General features: G+C 33.9%; 2 protein-coding genes and 1 pseudogene across 2 annotated transcripts; all 3 read left to right on the top strand.

Moving 5' to 3' along the window:
• Nucleotides 1–461: 461 nt before the first annotated feature.
• LOC107958337 (4-coumarate--CoA ligase 2) lies at nt 462–3686 on the top strand. Its single transcript, XM_016894081.2, has 5 exons — nt 462–1552; nt 2529–2727; nt 2814–3027; nt 3132–3234; nt 3349–3686. The coding sequence occupies exons 1-5, from the start codon at nt 554–556 to the stop codon at nt 3463–3465; spliced, it is 1632 nt and encodes a 543-aa protein (XP_016749570.2). The 5' UTR covers nt 462–553; the 3' UTR covers nt 3466–3686.
• An 8099-nt stretch (nt 3687–11785) lies between these two features.
• LOC107958338 (protein STRUBBELIG-RECEPTOR FAMILY 6-like) lies at nt 11786–17510 on the top strand (annotated as a pseudogene).
• Nucleotides 17511–18819: 1309 nt separating this feature from the next.
• On the top strand, nt 18820–22434 carry LOC107958339 (26S proteasome regulatory subunit 7A). The gene is given in 11 exon segments (XM_016894085.2): nt 18820–19017; nt 19286–19367; nt 19947–20038; nt 20116–20193; nt 20336–20397; nt 20929–21073; nt 21199–21417; nt 21520–21571; nt 21574–21700; nt 21900–22075; nt 22179–22434. Coding segments are annotated over 11 exon segments (1278 nt in total). The 5' UTR covers nt 18820–18930; the 3' UTR covers nt 22337–22434.
• Nucleotides 22435–22763: the final 329 nt, after the last annotated feature.

Genomic DNA, 22763 nt, shown 5'->3' with positions numbered 1-22763 from the left:
CTGGTCGTGGTAGGTAAAAAACCGTCCTTGTAAAGGCCCCACCTCTTTAGTCAAGTTGCCATCTTTAACAACCCAAAAATATGGACCCCATTTTCTCCCAAAACCCACCCTTCACCAACCCTCTCTTTTTCCTCTGTTCTGCCAATATACATCTTCGTAGTGCATGTTATATTTATTTTTATCTATAAAATTCTTCACATGTTACGTTTACATTACATCATTAATTTTATTCCATGGTTTAATTATTTTTGTATTTTATATACATATCGTATAACCACGTCATTTCCAGCATATCTATACACAACCCCTTCTCCAATTAACGAACGCCATATGTGATTTTCCTCTTCACACCCTTCCCTGCTTTAACCATCAACCCATCCTCTTAAATCTCCATTCTACCCTTCTACCAACTCCCCTCACCAACTCAACTGATTATATATCCATATCGCTAGCTATCATTTATTCTCAGGCTTCCCCACTTACATACAAAGCCTAAAATTTTAAAGTTTTTAGTATATTTTTTTTTCTTTGCGTCTCAATTTCAATCTCCAAAATGGTAGCCCAAGCTGAATTGCAACAAGAAGAAATCATTTATCGTTCAAAGCTTCCTGATATTTATATCCCCAACCACCTCCCTTTACATTCGTATTGTTTCCAGAACATAGCGAACGTCGCCTCCAGGCCCTGTTTGATTAATGGGACCACAGGTAAAGTTTATACTTACGCTGAAGTTGAGCTCACCGCTCGAAGAATTGCCTCTGGGCTCAACAAGCTCGGCATCCAACAACGCCAAGTGATCATGCTCTTGTTACCCAACACCCCGGAGTTCGTCTTGTCGTTCCTCGGCGCTTCCTTCCGTGGCGCCATTGCCACGGCTGCCAATCCTTTTTTCACTCGGGCGGAAGTTTCAAAGCATGCGAAAGGCTCCAACGCGAGGCTTATTATCACGCAAGCCAGTTACGTTGACAAAGTAAAAAAATTCGCCCAAGACAACGATGTCATGGTCATGTGCATTGACTCAGCCCCAGAGGGCTGTTTACATTTCTCCGAGTTGACTCAAGCCGACGACAACGATCTCCCCGAAGTCGATATAGCCCCTGAGGATGTCATAGGACTGCCCTATTCGTCGGGAACGACGGGGCTTCCCAAAGGGGTGATGTTAACGCACAAAGGTTTGGTCACCAGCGTGGCGCAACAGGTCGACGGAGAAAACCCGAACTTGTATTTCTACAGCGAAGATGTGATCTTATGTCTTCTTCCCATGTTCCATATTTACGCCCTGAATTCAATCATGCTTTGCGGGCTACGTGTTGGGGCTGCAATTTTGATCATGCAGAAGTTCGAGATTGGGTTGGCGTTGGAGCTGATACAGAAATACAAAGTGACGATTGCTCCGATTGTGCCGCCTATAATGTTCACCATTGCTAAGTCATCGGAAACTGATAAATACGACTTGTCTTCCGTAAGGATGGTGAAGTCCGGGGGTGCACCCTTGGGTAAAGAGCTTGAGGACGCTGTAAGAGCCAAGTTCCCTGGTGCCAAACTCGGGCAGGTACGAAAGTCAAACCATTTGTTCTCCCTCCGTCTACTCTTTGACTTTTAATGGTAAATTAAAATTTTAACTTTTATCTCTTATTTTTTTTTAAAATTAATGGAGTAATTTAAAAAAATATTTTTAAAAAAAAATTAATTAATTAAAATATTTACAATAATTGCAGTCAAATTTTGATAATAAAAAGTCAGCTGTATCATTTTTATTGGGATAGAGAGAAATACTTTTGTCCAATTAAATATGAACTTCCCTGACTAATTAATCACAGGTTTAATTTTCTTGTTAAAAATAGAAGAACATTCATTAATTTTCCTTTTCTGGGAAATTTTTTGTTGGGTAAGATAATAAATGTATTACTTCTTTTCCAAAGAAGAAATGACACGTTTTCTTTGTCAGACCTTATTATAGTACTATTATTATAGTTAATTAATTATTTAATTATAACTTCAAATAAATATTTGTTCTGACAATATCATTTATATAATAATTAGGATGAATTTCTGCTTGCTTTTCCTTCATTTAGCTTTGTTAGCTTTGTTACACTCATCAATATGTCTCCCTTCCCCCACAATTTCTTGAAAAAAAGAACAAAAAAGAAAAATAAATGATGGTCTCCCATAAGTTTTCTATTTCATCATTCCTTGGTTTCTTCACCAACCCCTTCGTTCAAATAAAATACTCTAAACATGTGTTCCATGATAATGGATATATCTCTTAGACAATCATCGTTGACCCAATCCTCTTGCCTAACACATCTAGTCAACTTTACAGTTCAAGTCGTCATTTGAATTTTCCCTTTGATTGTGGCCGCGGTTGGCCAGCCTCCTTTGTCCCATTGTTACCGTCCGGTTTGGAACCGTCGGCTTTTTTCAGCCAGCAACCACCACCTTGGATTTTCACCTACTCAATTGAATGCGAATGTGACGAGTCGACATTATGGAGCAGATTTTATTAACATATTGAAAACGTGGTGCAGGGGTACGGTATGACCGAGGCAGGACCAGTTCTAGCAATGTGCTTAGGATTTGCCAAGGAACCATTCGAAATAAAATCCGGGGCTTGTGGGACTGTAGTAAGGAACGCAGAGATGAAAATTGTTGATCCCGACACTGGTTCTTCCCTGCCAAGAAATCAAGCCGGAGAGATCATTATTAGAGGAGATCAGATCATGAAAGGTAAATCAGTCAAAAATAAATAAATCACACGAAATTCGAAAGCTTGGAAACAAACTATGAACCCTGTTGCTGAACATTGAATGCAGGGTACCTTAACGACCCTGAGGCCACAGCTAGGACCATTGAAAAAGATGGCTGGTTACACACGGGGGACATCGGTTACATTGATGATGACGATGAGCTCTTCATTGTCGACCGATTGAAGGAATTGATCAAATACAAAGGCTTTCAGGTTGCCCCTGCTGAGCTTGAAGCCATGCTCATTGCACATCCTGATATCATCGATGCTGCTGTGGTCGGGTAAGTGAAATAATAATAAAAAATTATTTAATCCATATTCGTATAATATGTAGTTTCTTGGTTTAATGGCTTACTTAAGATAAATAAATGCCTGCAATTTTCAGAATGAAAGACGAGGCGGTTGGCGAAGTTCCTGTTGCGTTTGTGGTGAAATCAGGCAAATCAGAAATCAGTGAGGATGAAATCAAACAGTATATTTCGAAACAGGTAATAATAATTTTATCAGTAGTTGAACTTGTTGCTAATGATCAATTTGACCCGATGATGATTGGTGGTCCTGAAAAATGCGACTGACATATATGTGCTGCGTTGATGGTGCAGGTGGTGTACTACAAGAGAATAAGCCGTGTGTTCTTCATTGAAGCCATTCCAAAGGCACCGTCGGGAAAAATTCTGAGAAAGGAATTGAGAGCTAAATTGGCCACTAAAAAACATTGAAACCTGGTTTCAAAGCCTGCCCTGGAAGTTTGAAATAATATACAACCGATCCCTGTTATAAGCGGGTCTGGAAAGGTGTAAATTACTTGTTAGAGGAAATATAATTGATTAATACCCTGTTTCTTTTTTCCCTTTTTTCTCCTTTGTAAGAAGATTGTCTCATGGCAAATTGCATAATTGAGACCACAAAAACAACGGTAATATAATTCCTTATGTCTTTATATATTGTTTACTGATAAAGCAATCTAAATTCCAAATTCTCATGTATTTTTCCTTCTTGATTATAACATTTCTAATATATTAAAACAAAGAAAACCGTTCACTGTTAAGCTTGCTTGATGTCTTTATTTTCCGACAGGCGAATCAAACATTCGAGACACAAGTTGTTCACTAATATATTTGTAAAGGATACAAGATGCGTTAACAATGCCTTAATCTTAGCAAAATTACTAGGATTGAAGATCATATTGTCCTCAAATTGTGCAAAGTCCAAATATTTAATTTTCAATCTGAAACTTCATGCTTGGTTTCCTAACATTCAAATTCCACATGCAGACGAAGGTGTCCAATCAAACAGACTCTTACATAAGATTTATCAGATCATGTTATTAATATGACAGTTCAAACATAAACTACATTAAACAGCTAATCAACCATTACAGCTGTAAGAAGTTTCCTCCATTGTTTCTACAGGGTTGTTATTACTTTCTAAAGCACTTCTCCAATTACCCAGGACTGGGTAAGTGAAGGAAAAAGGAAAAAAAGAAACAAGTAATCTTTAAAAAGGGCCTAATACAAAGTTACATTTAATCTTAATAACAACAAGCAAAGCAACTTTTCTGATACATTTATACAGTTTACCAACTCCGCCGAGATCAAGAGTGCGGCTATGCAGTAAGCTTCCCCTGTTCTCCTCAAAACCCAATGGGATTACTCCAACCAGGTCAAAAACACAAAAGGAAAAATGTAGGAGAAAATTTTGTAGACATATACACCACACTGTAGCTCTATAGAACCAAACAGGATTTTAGCATGATTGATGAAAGCCTAATTGATCAAAGTCATCGAGAAAAAAACATGGTTTGCGTGGAAGGGTACGGCTGGTTTTGCTGCTTGCTAGTCATCTCCGTGAATATACCAGCAAAGGAGCATGGTGGCACAGCGGCGCATGATGTAGAGTCGAGCTCGTTGCTGTTTTACCAAGGAGGCACACTTGGTGGAGAAGCCATTACCCTTTCTCTCAGCAGCGGTGGCCTTAACTCCAAGATTGAATTGGTGGGACTGAAACTCACCCATGGCTAATACGAAATTGTGTTTTTTTTAACTAGATTTGCTAGGGGGGAAAAAAAGCTCAACCTAGAGCTTGAGGCCGTGTGGGTTGAGGGTAAAGTACATATATACGATTACAATTCCGAAATCCAAGAAAGGCTAAATGAAATACGTAGGAAGCAAGTGAACATGGTCAGGTTCAAAAACTGAGGGATTTGCATGGAAGATGCAGCATAGTTTTCTGTACAAAAAGGGGAATGGTCCGAGTGGACGTAGTTTTTGAGGCTTTTATTGATTAATAATTGAATATACTTAATACCCTTACACAACAAATGACTATTTCTCTTGCTTCTCCTTTATACTAATCTTTATTAGTTGGAAACGATGAGGATGATGAATAATTATTTAGTTAACTCAAAAAAAAAATATTTTATTAAGTAATGGGGGTTAGAGAAGTGAAAGGATGAGCATGAAAAGTGGAGAGCTGTTTAATGAAGACAAGGCAAAGGATTTGGGTTATGGGAACAATGCCCCGGCAAGCTGGCCTCAGTTTTGAGGCAGGACGTTGGTTTGGTTGGATTACTCGGATTTTCTACACCGTGGCTCATACTCCCAACACACACACTATCTGCTCTGTATGGGCAAAATTAACAGATTTTTTCCCACTTGAGAGAATAAAATCTTCCGAGCAATGTTTGTGTCCTCTAATTCATGGAAATGCCAGTGAGTGAAACATGTAAAAATCAAGCTGTCAAAATCGCAGAATTATAGTATGTTATAAGAGGGGAAAGAATCAAAAGACTTAAAAACAATTTTCGATTCAATGCGTCAGCATATGAGGTATCCCATATCTTCTTAAATTGGTAATATGATCCTCACCCAAGATTTTGCATTAGCTAGCTGATTCTTTTATCATTTTCCATGGATATATTCTTGACTCGCAGATTGTACAGCTGAGTTTGCTTTTAAGTGAAAGATTCTAACTGTTTCTTAACCAGAAGTGATCAGACTATCATTTGACCATTCAATGATGCATGCTAGACAACTGAAGTTAATTTATTAATTGGATGATGCATGCTAGACAACTGAAGTTAATTTATTAATTGGAGGACCACAAATAAATTCCTTACACCTAAACTGAAATTAAATTAAATTTGCAGCATAATGATTGGTGAGTAGGATAAATCTCACATAGACTAGACTGATTAATTTTAATTATTTTTTATGACAAAATTTATATGAAACTACAAAAATAAAGGGAGATTAAATATAAATTAAATAATTAGAAATTAAATAAAAAGATACTAGAAATAAATTGAATGCAATATAAATAAACAAACAAAATTAAAATTGAGTAAACTGATATAACGAAAGCTCAAGCTTTGGATACGAATAAGTAGGTAAATAGAAGATTCAAGAGGTCTGTAACGATCAACATAAAGATGACTGTGCCGACTTAATTTTTTGGCATTATAATTACAACTACAAAAAAGAACTTTCGAATTTTCAGTCTTTTGTGTCTTCAAATAAAATTGAATGAAAATATTAATAAGTTTCGAACTTTCTATGAAGAGCGCCTTGAAATTTAGGCGATTGCAGATGATATAACTAATAAATATGTTCCTCCTCATGTTAACATATTCTATTGTCTAGGAGATATTACGCTTGTTTTTTTTTGTATAAGTAGTTATAGGATTTGCTATGACTTTTTACTATCGTCTAACTGTTACTAAGGTTTTTGCTTCTGTTCAATACATAATGACTAAAGCTAACTTTGGTTGGTTAATCTGATCCTCAAACCACTAGCCCTTTTGTATGTAAATTAATTGCAAGAATAACTCGACAACTAACCCTTACCAAGCGAATAACCTTGAAATTAGCTTCCACGATTTAATTCCTCTACAACTTTGCAAACTAGAAGAACCTGACTCAAATCAACAACCTCAGTTGCGTGGGTCGTTCAAACTTGATCGTTAATTCTCTTAACAGATCTAATCACTTACTCAATTGGTCGAGTTAATTTATTCTTCAGTGGACCAAACACGACAATTACGAATCGTACCAACTGTATGCACAGAACACCAAATCCAAAGGCCTTCTCAATTTTGATACTAAAATGGTGTTTAATCAATATGTATATAATATATATAATATAATTATAATAATACATATGATATCCTAAAATCTAATAAACTCTAAAATATAACACTTTGGGTCTTTTTTTTATCCCTCAATATAAGTCTAGTCCCTAATTGAACTCTTAAAGAATATTGTGCTTCATTTCAACCTTCATACAAAATCTTTATTTTAGTCCATAACTTGTCTTGTTTTCGAACGGACTAAATAATATTATATATACATAGAAAATTATCAATAAAGTGTCAAAATCAATAAAATCCAAAAGTAATTAAGCACAATATCACTAATATTTTCTAAATTATATATTATTATACATTCTTTTTCAACAATTTGGATATGGAAATCTTTTATCTTTTCCGTGTATCACAATATGCAGACATTTTTATCTTCAAAGATTATTTTGTGTTTCCCCCTCAAATCCTTGATGCAGATATGGCATGATTTCTCACTCTATCACCATGAGAAAATCATAGAAAAACTCCATTAGAAAGAGACTTGAACTCGAGTCTCATTTCTTATGGTAATAACATAATCTGTATCTTTTAACAACTATAATAGCACAGATGGAAAATGCTTATCTACTGATGGAAAATGCTAACTTGGCGAGCACGTCCAGGTATACCAACGTCCTGTGTCTTGGTAGGCCTTCAATCACGAGAGATTTAAGACCTCGAGAGGGTAATCGAAGCTCTATATGCAATATATCAAATCGATGCTTTTGCTTGTTAAGAATAGGATACAAAGTAAACAAAAAAAAAAGTGCTTCAGTAGAGATTGAGAAACAAAGGATATCAACCACCAAAAAAAAGAAAAATGAAAAAAAGCAATCACGGGTGAGCGTTGACCCTTTGTTGGAGGAAATTTAATGTCCTTTATTATCTCAAATGCCTTTGTTTACAAGTTTGATTTCCATTTCATCATCTATGTGCAATGCATGTGGTGTTGTTGTAACTTGAGTGAAATTAAAGGCAATGATTTCTCAATCTTCTAAAACCGAGTACAAAGATAAGTATTGAATGACATAGATTTCTTTCCACACATGTTTATGAAAAATGTATAAAAGCAATAATATATATATAACCATAAAAAAGAATGAAGTTACTTGCATTTATTTGTAAAAACTTTTGATAACGTTGTCTTTTAATTCAATAAAATTGTGTGCTGTTACTCCATCAAAACATTAGAGAGTACTTGTATAGTTTTATTGAATTTCAACATTTTTTTTTGTCACTTGTAGAGTTTTCTTGTAACATTTAGTCAAATCCCCAAAGGAATTACGTTTCTTTTATCTTTTATTTTACAAAAATTGAAGATACTATCTTTTTTTTTTATTCTAGTTATTAAAATTTGATCTTTATCATTAAGAAAATTGGAAACTTTGTCTATTTTAGTTCGGGATAACACTATTAGAACTTATTAAATCACTAGTTTAACAACATATATACATTGCATACCAAAAATCAACAATTCAACAACTTATATGCAGCAAAACAAAAATCAATAGTTTAAATTCATGTATTTACCAATAAATGAACTAATTTATCAAGTTTCATAAAGTAAAGGGCTAAACTCACAATTAAACCTTACTTAAAATATTATTTATATAAAATTTGATATAGATTTTAATATTTATTTACTTCTTGTGTGTAATATTTTTCTAGGTTAAAATATACTCCAAGGTACATTTGAAATGTAATTTGTTTACTTTTACTTTTAAGAATTTATATTATTTGTCTTTTAAATTTTAAATTAAATTATTAAAAAATAATTTTTTTATTAAATTCAATGATGTGATATAAAAATAAGTTCACTTCATAGTCCTCTATAGACCTGTCCATGAGTCGAGTTACAAGGCCCGGCTCAAAGGCCTACCCGAAAAATGGGAGGGTTTGGGTAAAAATATAGGCACAAAAAATAGGCTTGGGTCAAAAAAAAGGCCTGCTTAGAAAACGGGTTGGGCCTCGAGTAAGGCTTTCATGACCTGGCTCGGCCTGGCCAATTATGAAAAAAAAAATTATTTTTTTTTAACTTTTTTTTATTATTTTCTTATTTTTTTTACTATTTTGCCCCCATTTCACAGTTATATTATTATTTTGTTATTATTCTTTGGATATTGTATAATCATTATTTTATTGTTAATTTTGTTACTATTTTTCACATTTTTTTGTTGAGTTACATTTATCTTAATATTATTTAAGTACACATATATATTTTTTAATTTATTTTTAATTTGTTAAGAAGTATTTATTTTAATTTTTTTAATATTTTTGCTATATTATAAAAATAATAATATGGGTGGGCTCAAATTTTTATATTTTTATTCAAGTTAGGTTTGAACATAATTTTAGACTTATTTTTTGAATTGGGCTAAACCTAAGCCTAACAAACAGGCTAAAATTTTTATTGGGCCCAAAACTGACCCAATCCATAAACACTTCTAATCCTATAATAAAAAAACCTTTAACAAACCTAATTTTTTTTGAAAAAAACTTTTTTTAATACTTTTAAATGGTTATACAAAATTAAATTTTATTTTAACAAAATAATAATAATAAAGGAAATGGCAACAGTCGCCGACAGAAGTTGAGAGTAGAGTAAGCGGAGGATTTAGAAACTCAGCATCTGAAAGACAAGGTTGCTATCAACAACGCCACATGGCGTGGACCGCAACATCTCTGCGGGTTGTCTCTTTTTTCTGACAACTCCATATCTCCTACGTTTTTTGTCTGCATTTCTATTTTATTATCGTATTATATCCCGCATTTCCGCTCAATTAATTAATATGTTTTCTTTAATATTGCTAAGCTGTACTTGTGAGCTTGGTTAATGTTAAATTGAAACTTTTTAAATTTTCTAGGATGATTGTTTTTATGTAATGTAAAAGAAAATTAGTGCTTTCTGTGATTTTAAAAAGATTAATAAAAAATTTATATAAAAGGGTGGAAATAATTAATGATGTAAATGGAGATCTCCCTTTGTTAGTTTATTTATGGGTGCAATCAGACTGACCTATTGAATCGTTCTTTCCTTTCCCTACATATTTAATGCAATGATATTACTAAATCCAAAAATATTATAAAGTATACTTTAATCAGTAACTAATATTTTAATTCATATTTTCAAATTAGTCAATTATTATTATTTTTATAAATATGCACCATTAAACAAACACGTTTGGGCTTTCCCCTTTAATTATCACTAATAAAACCTAGAATTCCTTAAATTATACTGTAAACAATTGCAACTTGGGGTGTATAAAGCAGAAAAAAAGGGACTTTTTTTTTTACTTTTAATGATCTATAGTTCTTTTTAAAAAAAAGAAATCTATAAAACCCCTCAGTCCCCACCAATAATTACCTGTTTAAAGGTGGTATGACGATATTAGGATATTGGGATGTTAGTGCAAACATTTTCAATGTGTCACCAAATTAGAAGGTTGATGAAATAATGTTTTCATTAAAGCATTTATGTAAATTAGGCAAGTTAAAATGCAACCATAGAAATGGTTGAGATTAATGATAGAGTAGCAACCTCAAAACCCTTTCTTTTTTTATTTTTTTTCCATAAAAAATTATTTAGTTCCGTTAGTTGTTAATTCCATATCACCCTTTAAATTCATGTTTAATTTTAGATAAAAACAAAGCTAAAATGAGAAGAAGGAAATGTTCTTACTTAATTTTTTTTATTGCCTTTCAAATACAACAAAGGGTTTCATTTTCCTTATAAATCTTTCAGGGTTATTTTTCAACATATGTTTCTTTTTAAATTAAAAAAAAAAGAAAAAGAATAAAAAAAACTTTAAATCTATCCCATCAAATCAGATAACAAAATTATGAATTTTTTTAAGTTAGAAAAATAAATTTTAAAAAAAGTGTCAAACTTTTATAGAAAAAATAAAATAAAAGGTGACATACCGTTATCTTTTATTTTATTGGGTTGGGCCATGTGTAATAGCAAAGTTTTGTTTTTTCCTTTGCATATTTCTCTCGTGTCGGCAGTTTAGGGAATTTGTTGTCTTACGTGGGGAGTCCAGGTTTCTTACTTTTTTTTTTTTTAAATTTTGATTATCTACTTAAATTCAAATCGAATTACATCCCTCTATTAGAGCTAGAAACACATTTTTTTTATTTAAAAAACACTTCACTTATTTAATCAATTATCCCTAAAATATTAAACTTCATTTATTATCTACTTATTATTTAAATTTAAATTCCAATCAAAATATGAGATATCTAAAAATTTCTATTTGAATCCGCTTTAAATATTTTGAATAAAATAAATATAATAATCAAATTAATTAAAACAATATCTAAAATATTAAATATTAAATATTCTACTATCCATGGACCTCTTTAAAAAAATAATATTAATAATTCTTCAATATTGTTCTTTCAACCATATTTAGTTTAACTACCCTGATACATAGATATAAACTAACTCCAACTTGTTTTTTTTTTTTTTTTAGATTCACAGTTCAGTCCTAATAAACACCAATACATTGTCTTTTATTTAGGGGAAAAAAGAAGAAAAGGAATTTGCAAATGCTAACAGTGTAGATTAGAATCTGCTACCTTTTTACCTCATCTGACAGTGACTGTCACACAAACACAATCCAATAATGTCAAACAGTTTTGGCAACATTCGCTCATCTTCAAACCAAATCTTAATCATTCAAGAATCTCTGCCTAAACTTGAAAACTCTCTCAGAAATCTATTAAAACCAAACCCAAAACTGAGAAATTTGTGAACCCATGATATATTATTTTGTCAAAATGGGATGGTAATGGCATAGACAAATCATGCACTATACTTTCCACTTTCAACTATTATTAAAACCAAACGTGTTTATTTAATTATTTTATCACACATTCAATCAATACAGCAATTTATTATTATGGGTTTTTATTTCTGGTTCTTACGAAATAGAATGTGTGCTGTGGTCATCTCTTTGATCCCAACTACTGTATAAGTATGATAACACAAATAAAATAAATTCTAAAGCCAAACATGTGTATGCCTAGTGAAAGCTACGGCTGTTATTTTATTATTAGGTGATGAAACAACAGAGTATTTAGCTAAGCCGTTTACACCTACCAGAGCGTGATCATCTCTTTACTTTTTCGTTTTCTCAACAGTGTCAGTCACGTAAGAAAGAACAAAAAAAAAACCCAATTTACAAAAAATGGAAATCTGTGTTGTGCATGTTTAATTTATTATTAATGGTATTGGTTTAGGCAATGTAAACGCATAAGCGTCGCTGTGGCTTGGGATTCTTCTGGCAAATCGTGCTTGCAACTTGTTCTTATAGGTATGGCTAAATGAGTATAAAATCTGTAGCATAAAAAAATGATAAATTTTTTAATAAAATAGGAAGGATAAGGAAAAAGGGTCTTAGACCAAAACCATTTCTGGTTTCTGGAAGTAGCCAGTTTGGGAGAGATGATGAAGTGGAGAAAAGGTTTAGTTTTGGCACTGTTTACAGTCTGCATTTTGGGTTTAAGCCCAGATGTTCCGATGGTGCAACAGATCAAGGAGATGGTTAGTGTTGCTTTGCGTTGCTTTTTGTTTTATTCTGCTTATATTTATAGATTCTGCATATGCTTACAGTTTCCTGGTAAATTTCTGATTTGAGCTGCTTGTAGCTTCAAATAGACTTCCTTGATTGCATTTCCTTTTTAACTTTGTTAGTGCGGTTTATAAAATTTTGATATTGCTTTTCAAAGGTGGGTTCTTGTAGAATATGGAGATAAGTTAGGAGATGAGGAAAGTTTCGTTTTTCATTTGTCACTTCAATTCATAACTTGATAGGTTTCTAGAGAAATTTATGCTCTTTTTGGTTATTCTTTGTGGAACTGCTATGTACTTCACTTGGTGGATTAGTAACAATGTTAAAATAAACTTACGAGTGATTATGGTATATGTGTTGTTTTCGTTGAGCTTTTACAGTAGAGTGTGGAAGAATTTAAGATTTGTAATTAGAAATTCTTTCCATGGGTTACTCATCCTGTTAGTCCGATGTTTGATGTGCAGCTTCTGCGCTGGGGGTTATGTTCAGCAGTTTAAATTCACCACAGCAGCTGACAGGGTGGACTGCTAACAATGGTGATCCATGCGGGCAGCCGTGGAAAGGTGTTACTTGCTCAGGCCAGCGTGTCACTGAAATGTGATCTTCTGTATTCCCTGTTTTCCTATAAGATATTTTGCCCTCCATGCTGGTGCTAACTATAGTATGTTCTTCTACTGTCCTGTTTATCAGTAAACTGTCAAATCTTGGGCTTTCAGGGTCAATGGGTTACAGCCTTCAAAGTTTAACGTCACTGAAGGAACTGTAAGATCATCAATAGTGGGTTGTTTATATATATATATATATGACAAAATATGCATATTGTCTTCAAACTGATATTTGACAAAACCTGCAGGGACTTGAGCCATAACAATCTTGCAGGCGGTATACCATATAATATTCCTTTGAACTTGACGCGATTGTATGTTTCATATGTGCATTTAGTTCCTTTACCCTTATTGATGTTTCATTTGTGATATTTTAGTGATTTTTATCTTATATATTCATTTGTCTGCAGCAATCTTGCATATAATCAATTTACTGGAAGTGTCCCTTATTCCATCAATCAGATGCATTCTCTTCAATATTTGTAAGTAATGTTCCAATTGTTCATTTCTTCACACAAGGTCCCTATACATTTATACTCTTACACTGTCTTTTTTCTTTTCTATTTCTGGAAATGCAGAAATCTTAGCCATAACCAGTTACAGTACCAATTAAATGACATGTTTGGACCACTCTCTTCTCTCTCCACACTGTAAGATGTTCCTACCACCGGTCTGATTATATAGTTTTTAATAGATGCCTGTCTTTAAGCTAATTTAACTGAAGGACCAAGTTAACAGTTATCGTTATTATTTGCTTCAGGGATCTCTCTTTCAATTCTCTAACTGATGCTCTCCCTCAAAGTTTTAAGAATCTTACTAGTATGAAGTCTATGTAAGTATTAGAGGAATCATCTTTTATGGAACAAGTATATCTGGTGGATTTTCTTGAATATGTATTATCTACCCTTTTATAGGTACTTGCAAAACAACCAGTTCACTGGCACTATTGATGTCCTTGCCAATCTTCCCCTTGATAATCTGTGAGTAATACATCGGTTTAGATGTGCTAGCACATTGCATTCTTTTCTTTATAATATTATTGACCTTGTAATGCTGCTGTCGGTGATGGTTGTTTTTATGTCTGTCAGGTATGTTTCCAATAACCATTTTACTGGCTGGATACCTGATCAATTGAAAAGTATCGACTTGCAGTAAGTATTGGTTTCATTATCAAGTGCTGTATTTCTATTTTTGTGTCAAAAGTTCTTTGCAGTTTCAATCTGAATAATCCCCATGACAGATCGGACGGTAATTCATGGAGCTCGGGGCCTGCACCCCCACCTCCACCTGGTACCCCTCCAGCCACTAGAAACAACAGAAAGCACGAATCTAACGGCAATAATTCACCACCAGATGGTGGTTCCAGTAGCAGCCCTAGCGGGAGTAGCAGCAAATCAGGGATTGGAGGTGGAGGCATAGCAGGAATAGTTATATCTATCCTCATTGTTGGTGCTATACTAGCATTCTTTCTGGTGAAGAGAAGATCCAGGAGGTCATCCTCAGATGTTGAAAAGCCCGATAATCAATCTTTTGCTCCTCTAGCTTCTAAGGAAGTGCAAGGTAACATTCATAATTCATCTGCAATTCCACATGTTGGCCAGTTGAGTGTCACCATATACCTGTTTTTACAGTTTTGTCCGTGTTGGAAATAATGCTACTGCTTTGGATTTCTTAAGGAATAGGTTTTGTGAGTGTTTCATTTTGGCTGAGACAGATATAACCTTTGTTTTTGTAGTTATTAATCACTTAAGAACATATAAGGGTTTCATTTCAGAACTTATGACCTTGGTGTTGTAACTTTAGACTCCATATGAAGCATGAAATATGCAGCGTGTGCACCCAAGATAATAGAAAAATGGGGAACCTATAACATAAAACAATTGCTATTTTATAAGAACATATGCATCAACGAAAATTCCCTTCTTTGACTCCATGATTTGATGGTACTCGATGTTGGCAAAATGTTTTTTATTTTGTCACATTGAAATGCTACTTCAGACAGCAAGAAATATATTACGAACTTTGTGATTTAAAAAAAAAAACACTTGTTTAGTTCTTTTGATCTGTTTCTTATGCTTAAAGTTGTATTGCAGAAATTAAATCCATTCGGTCTTCTCACTCTTCTGCTTCACTTGACACCAAGTCGTTTGAAATACCTGCTTCAATAAACCTTCGACCCCCACCTGTTGACCGTCACAAATCATTTGATGAAGACGACTTTTCTGTAAAACCCGTTGAGGTTAAGAAAGCTGTCACAGCTCCCACAAATGTTACGACATATTCAATAGCAGACCTCCAGATGGCTACGGGCAGTTTCAGTTTTGAAAATCTTCTTGGTGAAGGACTTTTGGACGCGTTTATCGAGCTCAATTTGATGATGGCGAGGTAGAATCTTACTAGAAAATCTATATTTATGTCAACATAAATGGGCATAATCCGTGCTTAAATTTTTTTATGGTGGCTTCTGTTTCACTTCATTCTCCGACCTGAGAAATTCTTTTTCCATCAGCACACACTAATCTTGTCCGTCTCACTTCTTTTGTCTAGCTGTGTCCTTTGAGTGTTGTATATGATTATCTTCGGTAAGACATATCCCCTTACCGCCGTTAATGCTACAGATGCCATTGTTGCTGATCTCCATACTGCAACATTTTACTTAATCTCTTTAAAAATGCTCTACTCAGTACTCACCTATATGCCAACTTGTGTTTATATACTGCCATAGGTTCTTGCCGTGAAGAAAATAGATTCTACAGTGCTTTCCAGTGAAATGTCTGATGAATTTATAGAGATGGTTTCAAATATCTCCCAGCTGCATCACACAAATGTAACAGAGCTGGTTGGCTATTGTTCCGTGCATGGACAGCACCTGCTTGTCTACGAGTTCCACAAAAATGGCTCTCTTCATGACTTCCTGCATATATCAGATGAGTTCAGCAAGCCATTGATTTGGAACTCCCGTGTCAAAATTGCACTGGGGACTGCACGTGCACTAGAGTAAGTTATTATCAAGAATGGGGATCCTAACTGCAAATGGAAGGAGTTGCAATCTATCACTTCAAATTCATAAAAGGATATTTTCTTTTCCAGGTACCTTCATGAAGTTTGCTCACCGTCTGTCGTTCATAAAAATATCAAGTCAGCCAACATCTTACTTGATGCTGAGCTCAATCCTCACCTTTCAGACTCGGGCTTGGCAACCTTTATTCCCAATGCAGATCAGGTGATTTTTGTGTATTGTAGGATTTACTACTGTTGTATGAACTGATAAGTTTCATTTTCATTGAACATTATCATTTATGTCTCTGGATACGAGACAAACAATGTATGCTCAAGTGCATAAGTCTTCACTGGCACACTTAATGGAATAATGAGACTCTCTGCTTTTGATATGCAGTTACTGAATCGTGATGACGTGGGATCCGGATACTGTGCACCAGAGGTTACTATGTCTAGTCAGTACTCTCTCAAGAGCGATGTTTACAGTTTTGGAGTGGTTATGTTAGAACTTCTCACCGGACGTAAGCCATTTGATAGGTGAGGGAACCGGGTATTTTGTCATTTAATGTATTAACATCCTGTTAATCCGCCATGATTCTTACCAACATGCGGGTGTTCTTAACAGCACAAGGCCAAGACTAGAGCAGTCTTTGGTTCGATGGGCAACACCTCAGCTCCATGATATCGACGCTCTGTCTAAGATGGTTGACCCGGCACTTAAAGGGCTTTACCCGATTAAATCTCTGTCTCGTTTTGCCGATGTGATTGCTCTTTGTGTCCAGGTAATATCTCGGTTTAAGACTTGTCTCCTTTTTCTTGTTTCACCATGTTGAATCTTTGATGAAGTGTGTGCATCGGCTTGGTGTTCATGAAGCAGTCAAAATTTTATAACATATAGAAAGAGAAAAGATATACTGCCAAAACACGAACTCGAACATAAATGTCCAGATTCTAAACTGTATGGAAACTGAAAACAACTTGTAAAACAAATGCACTGCTGTAGTACTGAACTGATCCTTTTAATGATCTTCTTTGGGACAGTCGGAACCTGAGTTTCGGCCACCTATGTCGGAAGTGGTTCAAGCATTGGTTCGACTAGTGCAGCGAGCTAACATGAGCAAGAGAACAATAGGGACGGACCAAGGCGCATCTCCACGAACCAACAACACTGATGAACAACATGACTACATGTCTTAAATTGCTGTACTGTAGTAGCCTTGCATTTTGAATGTAATCATGTTGAATGTTTTTATTTGATTGCAAGATTAGTATATAAATTCCCCCTAGCTGTAGCTCCAGTTTCAAGCTAGCCCTGCATTTTGTAATATGTTGCAATACAGTACTACCGGGGGCAGTTAAGTGCCCGGCCCGATTTTAAAAAATTCCAGGCCTGAGACTCAGCCAGGCCAGGTCTGCTCAAAAAGCACATATTATTGTTGAAAATAATAAAATAACACATTATATAATTTATATGTATTTATATAATTTATAATCAAATTTAAATAAAAATATTTTTTAATCATTTTATTCATCGGGCCAGGTCGCCCCATGGAGCAAACTCCTTTTATAAGTTCTCGGCTCATGGACAAATCAAGTGGCACCCATGAATCGAAATCCTTTTTATCTTTTTTTTTCTTTTTCAAATTACACTTACAATCATAAATGATATGCACTTAAATACACTATAAGTAAAATAAAATATTACTAAGTAGAATCACATTAGTAATTGAAATATATCAAAATAATTATAAAAAAATCGTAGTTATAAAAAAGATCTGCGCATGAATAATTTAAATCTGAATAAACCTTTTTATTCATGTTGAACTTTACGGTATAGTGAACCCATTATTGTCTAAAACAATATTTTAACTTTTTGCTAACACTTTTAAATATTACCAAACAATTTAAATATTTTTTTAACCAATACTTTAAATCTAAACTAAATTTTTTCGTCCTCACTGTTACATTGGAAAAATTATATAAAAATATATTTATAAAAAATTATGTATATTAAATGATAAAATTGAGTCTCACTATTTATGAATTTATTTCTAGTTTTATATTATTTTTATAAATTTTATAAAAAATGTGAAAAAGACAAATATATTAAAACAAAATTTATTAATTTTTAAATAAAAAATTTTAACGATGTTTTAACTGAATGATATAGCATTTTTTAACTAAAAATACACAGTCCATTTTATATATCATTATCACTATCGTAATTTTAAAAGTGAATTTTTTTTAAGAATTTTAAAAGTAAATTTATATATGTATAAAGTGAATTATATATATAAATAAAAATTTATTTTATGGACCCTCCTATTATATTATTCATGGTCCATTCTTAATTATTTAATAATATTTTAATAATTTTTTTATGTTATTGTCACATAATATTTATAATTTTTTTACTTGAAACTCTAAACTCTAATAAACTTTAAGTGTGAGTTTGGATGGGTGGTGCGTTTACCTGCACTTAAGTGCAGAAACAGCGGTGGCGGTGAGATTAGATACTGTAGCGATACTGTAGCGTGAGACAAAAAGTAAGCTAAACTCACCGCACCGCCGCCCCAAACAAAACTTAAATCTGTTTAGGATTTAAGATTTAAGATTCAAGATTTGGATGATAAAAATTTATTAAAATTATGTATTAATGATATATAAAATTATTAAAATGACATTAAATAATTAAAAAGAAAGGATAGTATTCAAAATAGGTACTTAAAATAATTTCTCATATATAAATATATTATATATTATTATACATTCAACTTAAAACTTAAATTCAGAAATAGAACCGCAAGTATTTTAGTGGTATTTTTTGTCTACTTCCTTTTTTCTCAGTTTCTGATTTCTCTGGTGAAGCAAAGAGGAGATCCAAAGATGGCACCAGAACCAGAAGACGAGATCAAGGACGAGAAAAACCCACGACCTCTCGACGAAGATGATATCGCCCTTCTCAAAACCTATGTGATTACCTCTATCCCCCCCCCCTTCTATCATTTTTCTTCTTTAATTCACCTGTTAGATCTATTTCAGTTGTTGAACTTTGCTTAGTGGCGTTTGATCATTTAATTTAGTAGTTTGCCTGTTGTTTTGAGATATTCTCCCAACATTAACCTCAATTTCTAGGGTTTATAAATAAGACATCTTTGATCTTTCCTTCTTCTTTTTTAGTTTTTATCTGTATTGATTTTTGGGCAGCAATAATAGAAACTCCTTTTTTTTTTCCTGGCAGGGATTAGGGCCTTATTCAACCAGCATAAAGAAAGTTGAAAAGGAGATCAAGGAGATGGCAAAGAAAGTAAACGATTTATGTGGTATGTGTTTCTACTTATTCTAGTGCTTATGTTTACGAAGCCATTTGCTGGCTTTATTTTTCTGTTTTCACGTATTATTTGGAGTTAGACATAGGATTATGTTTAGGCATATATTTTGGCTTGTTTTTGATGTTTTTCTTTCCAGCATCTTGAATGCAATAAGATACATTTCTGTGTACTATATGCATCTTTGCCCGAAAAGAAAAAAAAAAGGGGGGGGTCTATAAATGTTATAGTAGTTTATATTTCCATGTAATAATCTGCGCAAACGGTTAATGTAGATCAAGCATAAGCTAGCTGCCTGGGAAATATACAACCTTCTTGTCTCTAAATTCCATAATTTGCAGTATCTAATCAGTTTTGAATTGGAAAAGCTTCCCTTATGCCATTGGCACATTTGTACAATCTCTCTGCCTTTTGTTATGCTTTCTGTCTATAGCATTAGCTGTTATTGTCACACTAAGCTATTGAGTTATCCTAAACTTAAATTATTTAGTCAGTCACCCAAATGTCAAATTTCAAAATATTATTTATTTGCCACTATTAACTAAGTTGATGCTTGTATACATTGTAAAATAGGCATCATGGAGTCAGACACTGGGTTAGCTGCACCCAGCCAGTGGGACCTTGTCTCTGACAAGCAAATGATGCAGGAGGAGCAACCACTTCAGGTTTTTATTTTTACTAAAAGGGAAAGAATTGTGTATTTATGATACTTGTTTTGAGTCATTTTGCATTTTTCATCTAGGTGGCGAGATGCACAAAGATAATTAATCCAAACACAGAAGATGCCAAGTATGTTATCAATGTTAAGCAAATTGCCAAGGTATGTAATTTAAGACTCCAAGTTTCATGTTTACCAATTTGGGTGATTGAACTTATATATTCTAAGTTAAATTGCTTCATGTCAGAAGATGGACATTGACTTGATTTTTCTTTGTCCGATATTCATATGGTGTCTAATGCAGTTTGTTGTTGGGCTGGGCGACAAAGTTTCCCCCACTGATATAGAAGAAGGCATGCGTGTTGGGTAAGTTTTCTAGTTGGTACTAAAAGATTTCAGGCATGAATTCTTGTTACTGTGCATGTGTATTTCACAGTTTACATGTTACCTAAGGTTTTCCATCCTGTAAATTTATTTCACCTCTGCCTTTTCTTGTTGCCTCTTTTTGTAACCTTTTTAGCTTTCTGGGTTATTTGTTTGTTTCCACTATTAGGGTGCACATAGAAAACACCAAGACAACTCCAACCCCGGATTTGATTTATTTTGAACCAACCTTTTTCTAGATTTCATGGTGCCAAGTGCTGTAACCAGGAGTGATAATCATACAGTCATTGCCACCTAGTTTATTTTACATATCCTCACCTCATTTTGTAGTGCAAATAAGTTTCTTTTTTCCTAAAAAAATAGCAGTAACATTTTAATTGTCATGCTTTTATGATATTTCACTTTTGCCTTCAATTTTCTTTCTGGAAGAGAACTCTGTTTTTTTTATGTACATGTATGTGTTTATCTTTGCTTCTCATTACCGATTAGTTGACTGTTCTTGTGCCTTCGCAGGGTTGATCGCAATAAATATCAGATACAGATTCCCTTGCCTCCTAAAATTGACCCAAGTGTGACCATGATGACAGTGGAAGAGAAACCAGATGTGACATATAATGATGTTGGTGGATGTAAGGAACAGATTGAAAAGATGCGAGAAGTATGTATGGTCTTCTTTATGTTAATATATACAAGAAGAACACATAGAAAACTATTATTTGTACTTTTATTGTAAGTTAGAATTAAGGTCCAACATGTATTGATAGATGAGCTTGGTTCTTTTAGGTTGTTGAATTACCCATGCTTCATCCAGAGAAATTTGTGAAGCTTGGAATCGATCCTCCTAAGGGTGTTCTTTGCTATGGTCCTCCTGGAACTGGCAAGACACTTCTTGCTAGAGCTGTTGCAAACAGAACTGATGCTTGCTTCATTCGTGTTATTGGAAGTGAGCTGGTTCAGAAGTATGTTGGTGAAGGAGCTAGAATGGTTCGAGAGTTGTTTCAGGTTATAACCTGCTAAGTTTTCATTGTTTAAGTTATCCGTTGAAGTTATTATAGATTACCTTTCCCTTTTGCCAATAGTAAACAAAGATGATATCTGCTGCAGATGGCACGTTCAAAAAAAGCGTGCATTGTGTTCTTTGATGAAGTTGATGCCATCGGGGTGCACGCTTTGATGATGGTGTGGGGGGAGACAATGAGGTTCAGCGTACTATGCTTGAGATTGTGAACCAGCTTGATGGCTTTGATGCTCGTGGAAACATCAAAGTCCTGATGGCAACAAACAGGTTAAAGTTGCAACCTATAATTTCACCTCTCTTCGCATCTTTTTGTTTTGTGAAACATTCAGAAATATTTGCATCTTTACGCCATTCTTTAAGCTAATAATGTTCGCTGAAGGTTTTATTTGATTAATTGTACAAGTGTTTGAATATATAGAGAATATGATTTTTTTGCCATTTTGGTCTTTTTTTTTTCTTTTTTCAGGCCAGACACACTAGATCCTGCATTATTACGTCCTGGACGTTTGGATCGCAAGGTCGAGTTTGGTCTTCCTGATTTGGAGAGTCGGACACAAATATTCAAAATTCACACAAGAACGATGAATTGTGAGCGTGACATTAGATTTGAGCTTTTAGCCAGGCTGTGTCCTAATTCCACTGGTAGGGTCATCTTTTGGTGTTCCTTGTGTTATTTGATTTTACTTACCAACTTTTGTTTTACTCGTAGTGGTCTTGAGATTTTATGGTTTTTGTCCTCCTGCAGGAGCTGACATAAGAAGCGTGTGCACAGAGGCTGGAATGTATGCCATTCGGGCTCGGAGAAAAACTGTGACAGAGAAAGACTTCCTTGATGCTGTGAACAAAGTGATCAAAGGTTATCAAAAGTTCAGTGCAACTCCCAAATACATGGTTTACAATTAACCAGGTTCTCCTAAAGACATGTTCTACATTCAAACCAAAACATATATACATTTTTCAATGTATTGGAATAGATATTCAATGCTGTTTCTTTTTATGAATTTGAGTTGCTTTAATGTGGATTTTACACTTCCCTATATATACACTAATGGTCAATATATAGACATTGATTTTTACTTTACTAAAACATCAACTAATTAACTAAAAATACTTTTATCAATTAATTAAACTATAAATACTGTTACCAGTGGAAAACTGATCACAGGTAAGAACGTACTCTGCAGGTAGCTGAATGAAGTAAAGCTAACTTGAATTTAAATTTCCTAAATACCGTAAGGAACCAATCTTTATAAAGGTTTATGCTAAACTGTTGGATTCGAACATTAGAAATGTAGTATACAGATACTAGCGTCTCTTCTAAAAAAGCATC

This window comes from Gossypium hirsutum, chromosome A05 (assembly GCF_007990345.1).
Source record: "Gossypium hirsutum isolate 1008001.06 chromosome A05, Gossypium_hirsutum_v2.1, whole genome shotgun sequence".
NCBI classification, from domain to species: Eukaryota; Viridiplantae; Streptophyta; class Magnoliopsida; order Malvales; family Malvaceae; genus Gossypium; species Gossypium hirsutum.
The sequence above is the reverse complement of the archived record's forward strand: the minus strand, read 5'-3'. Positions and strand labels throughout refer to the sequence as shown.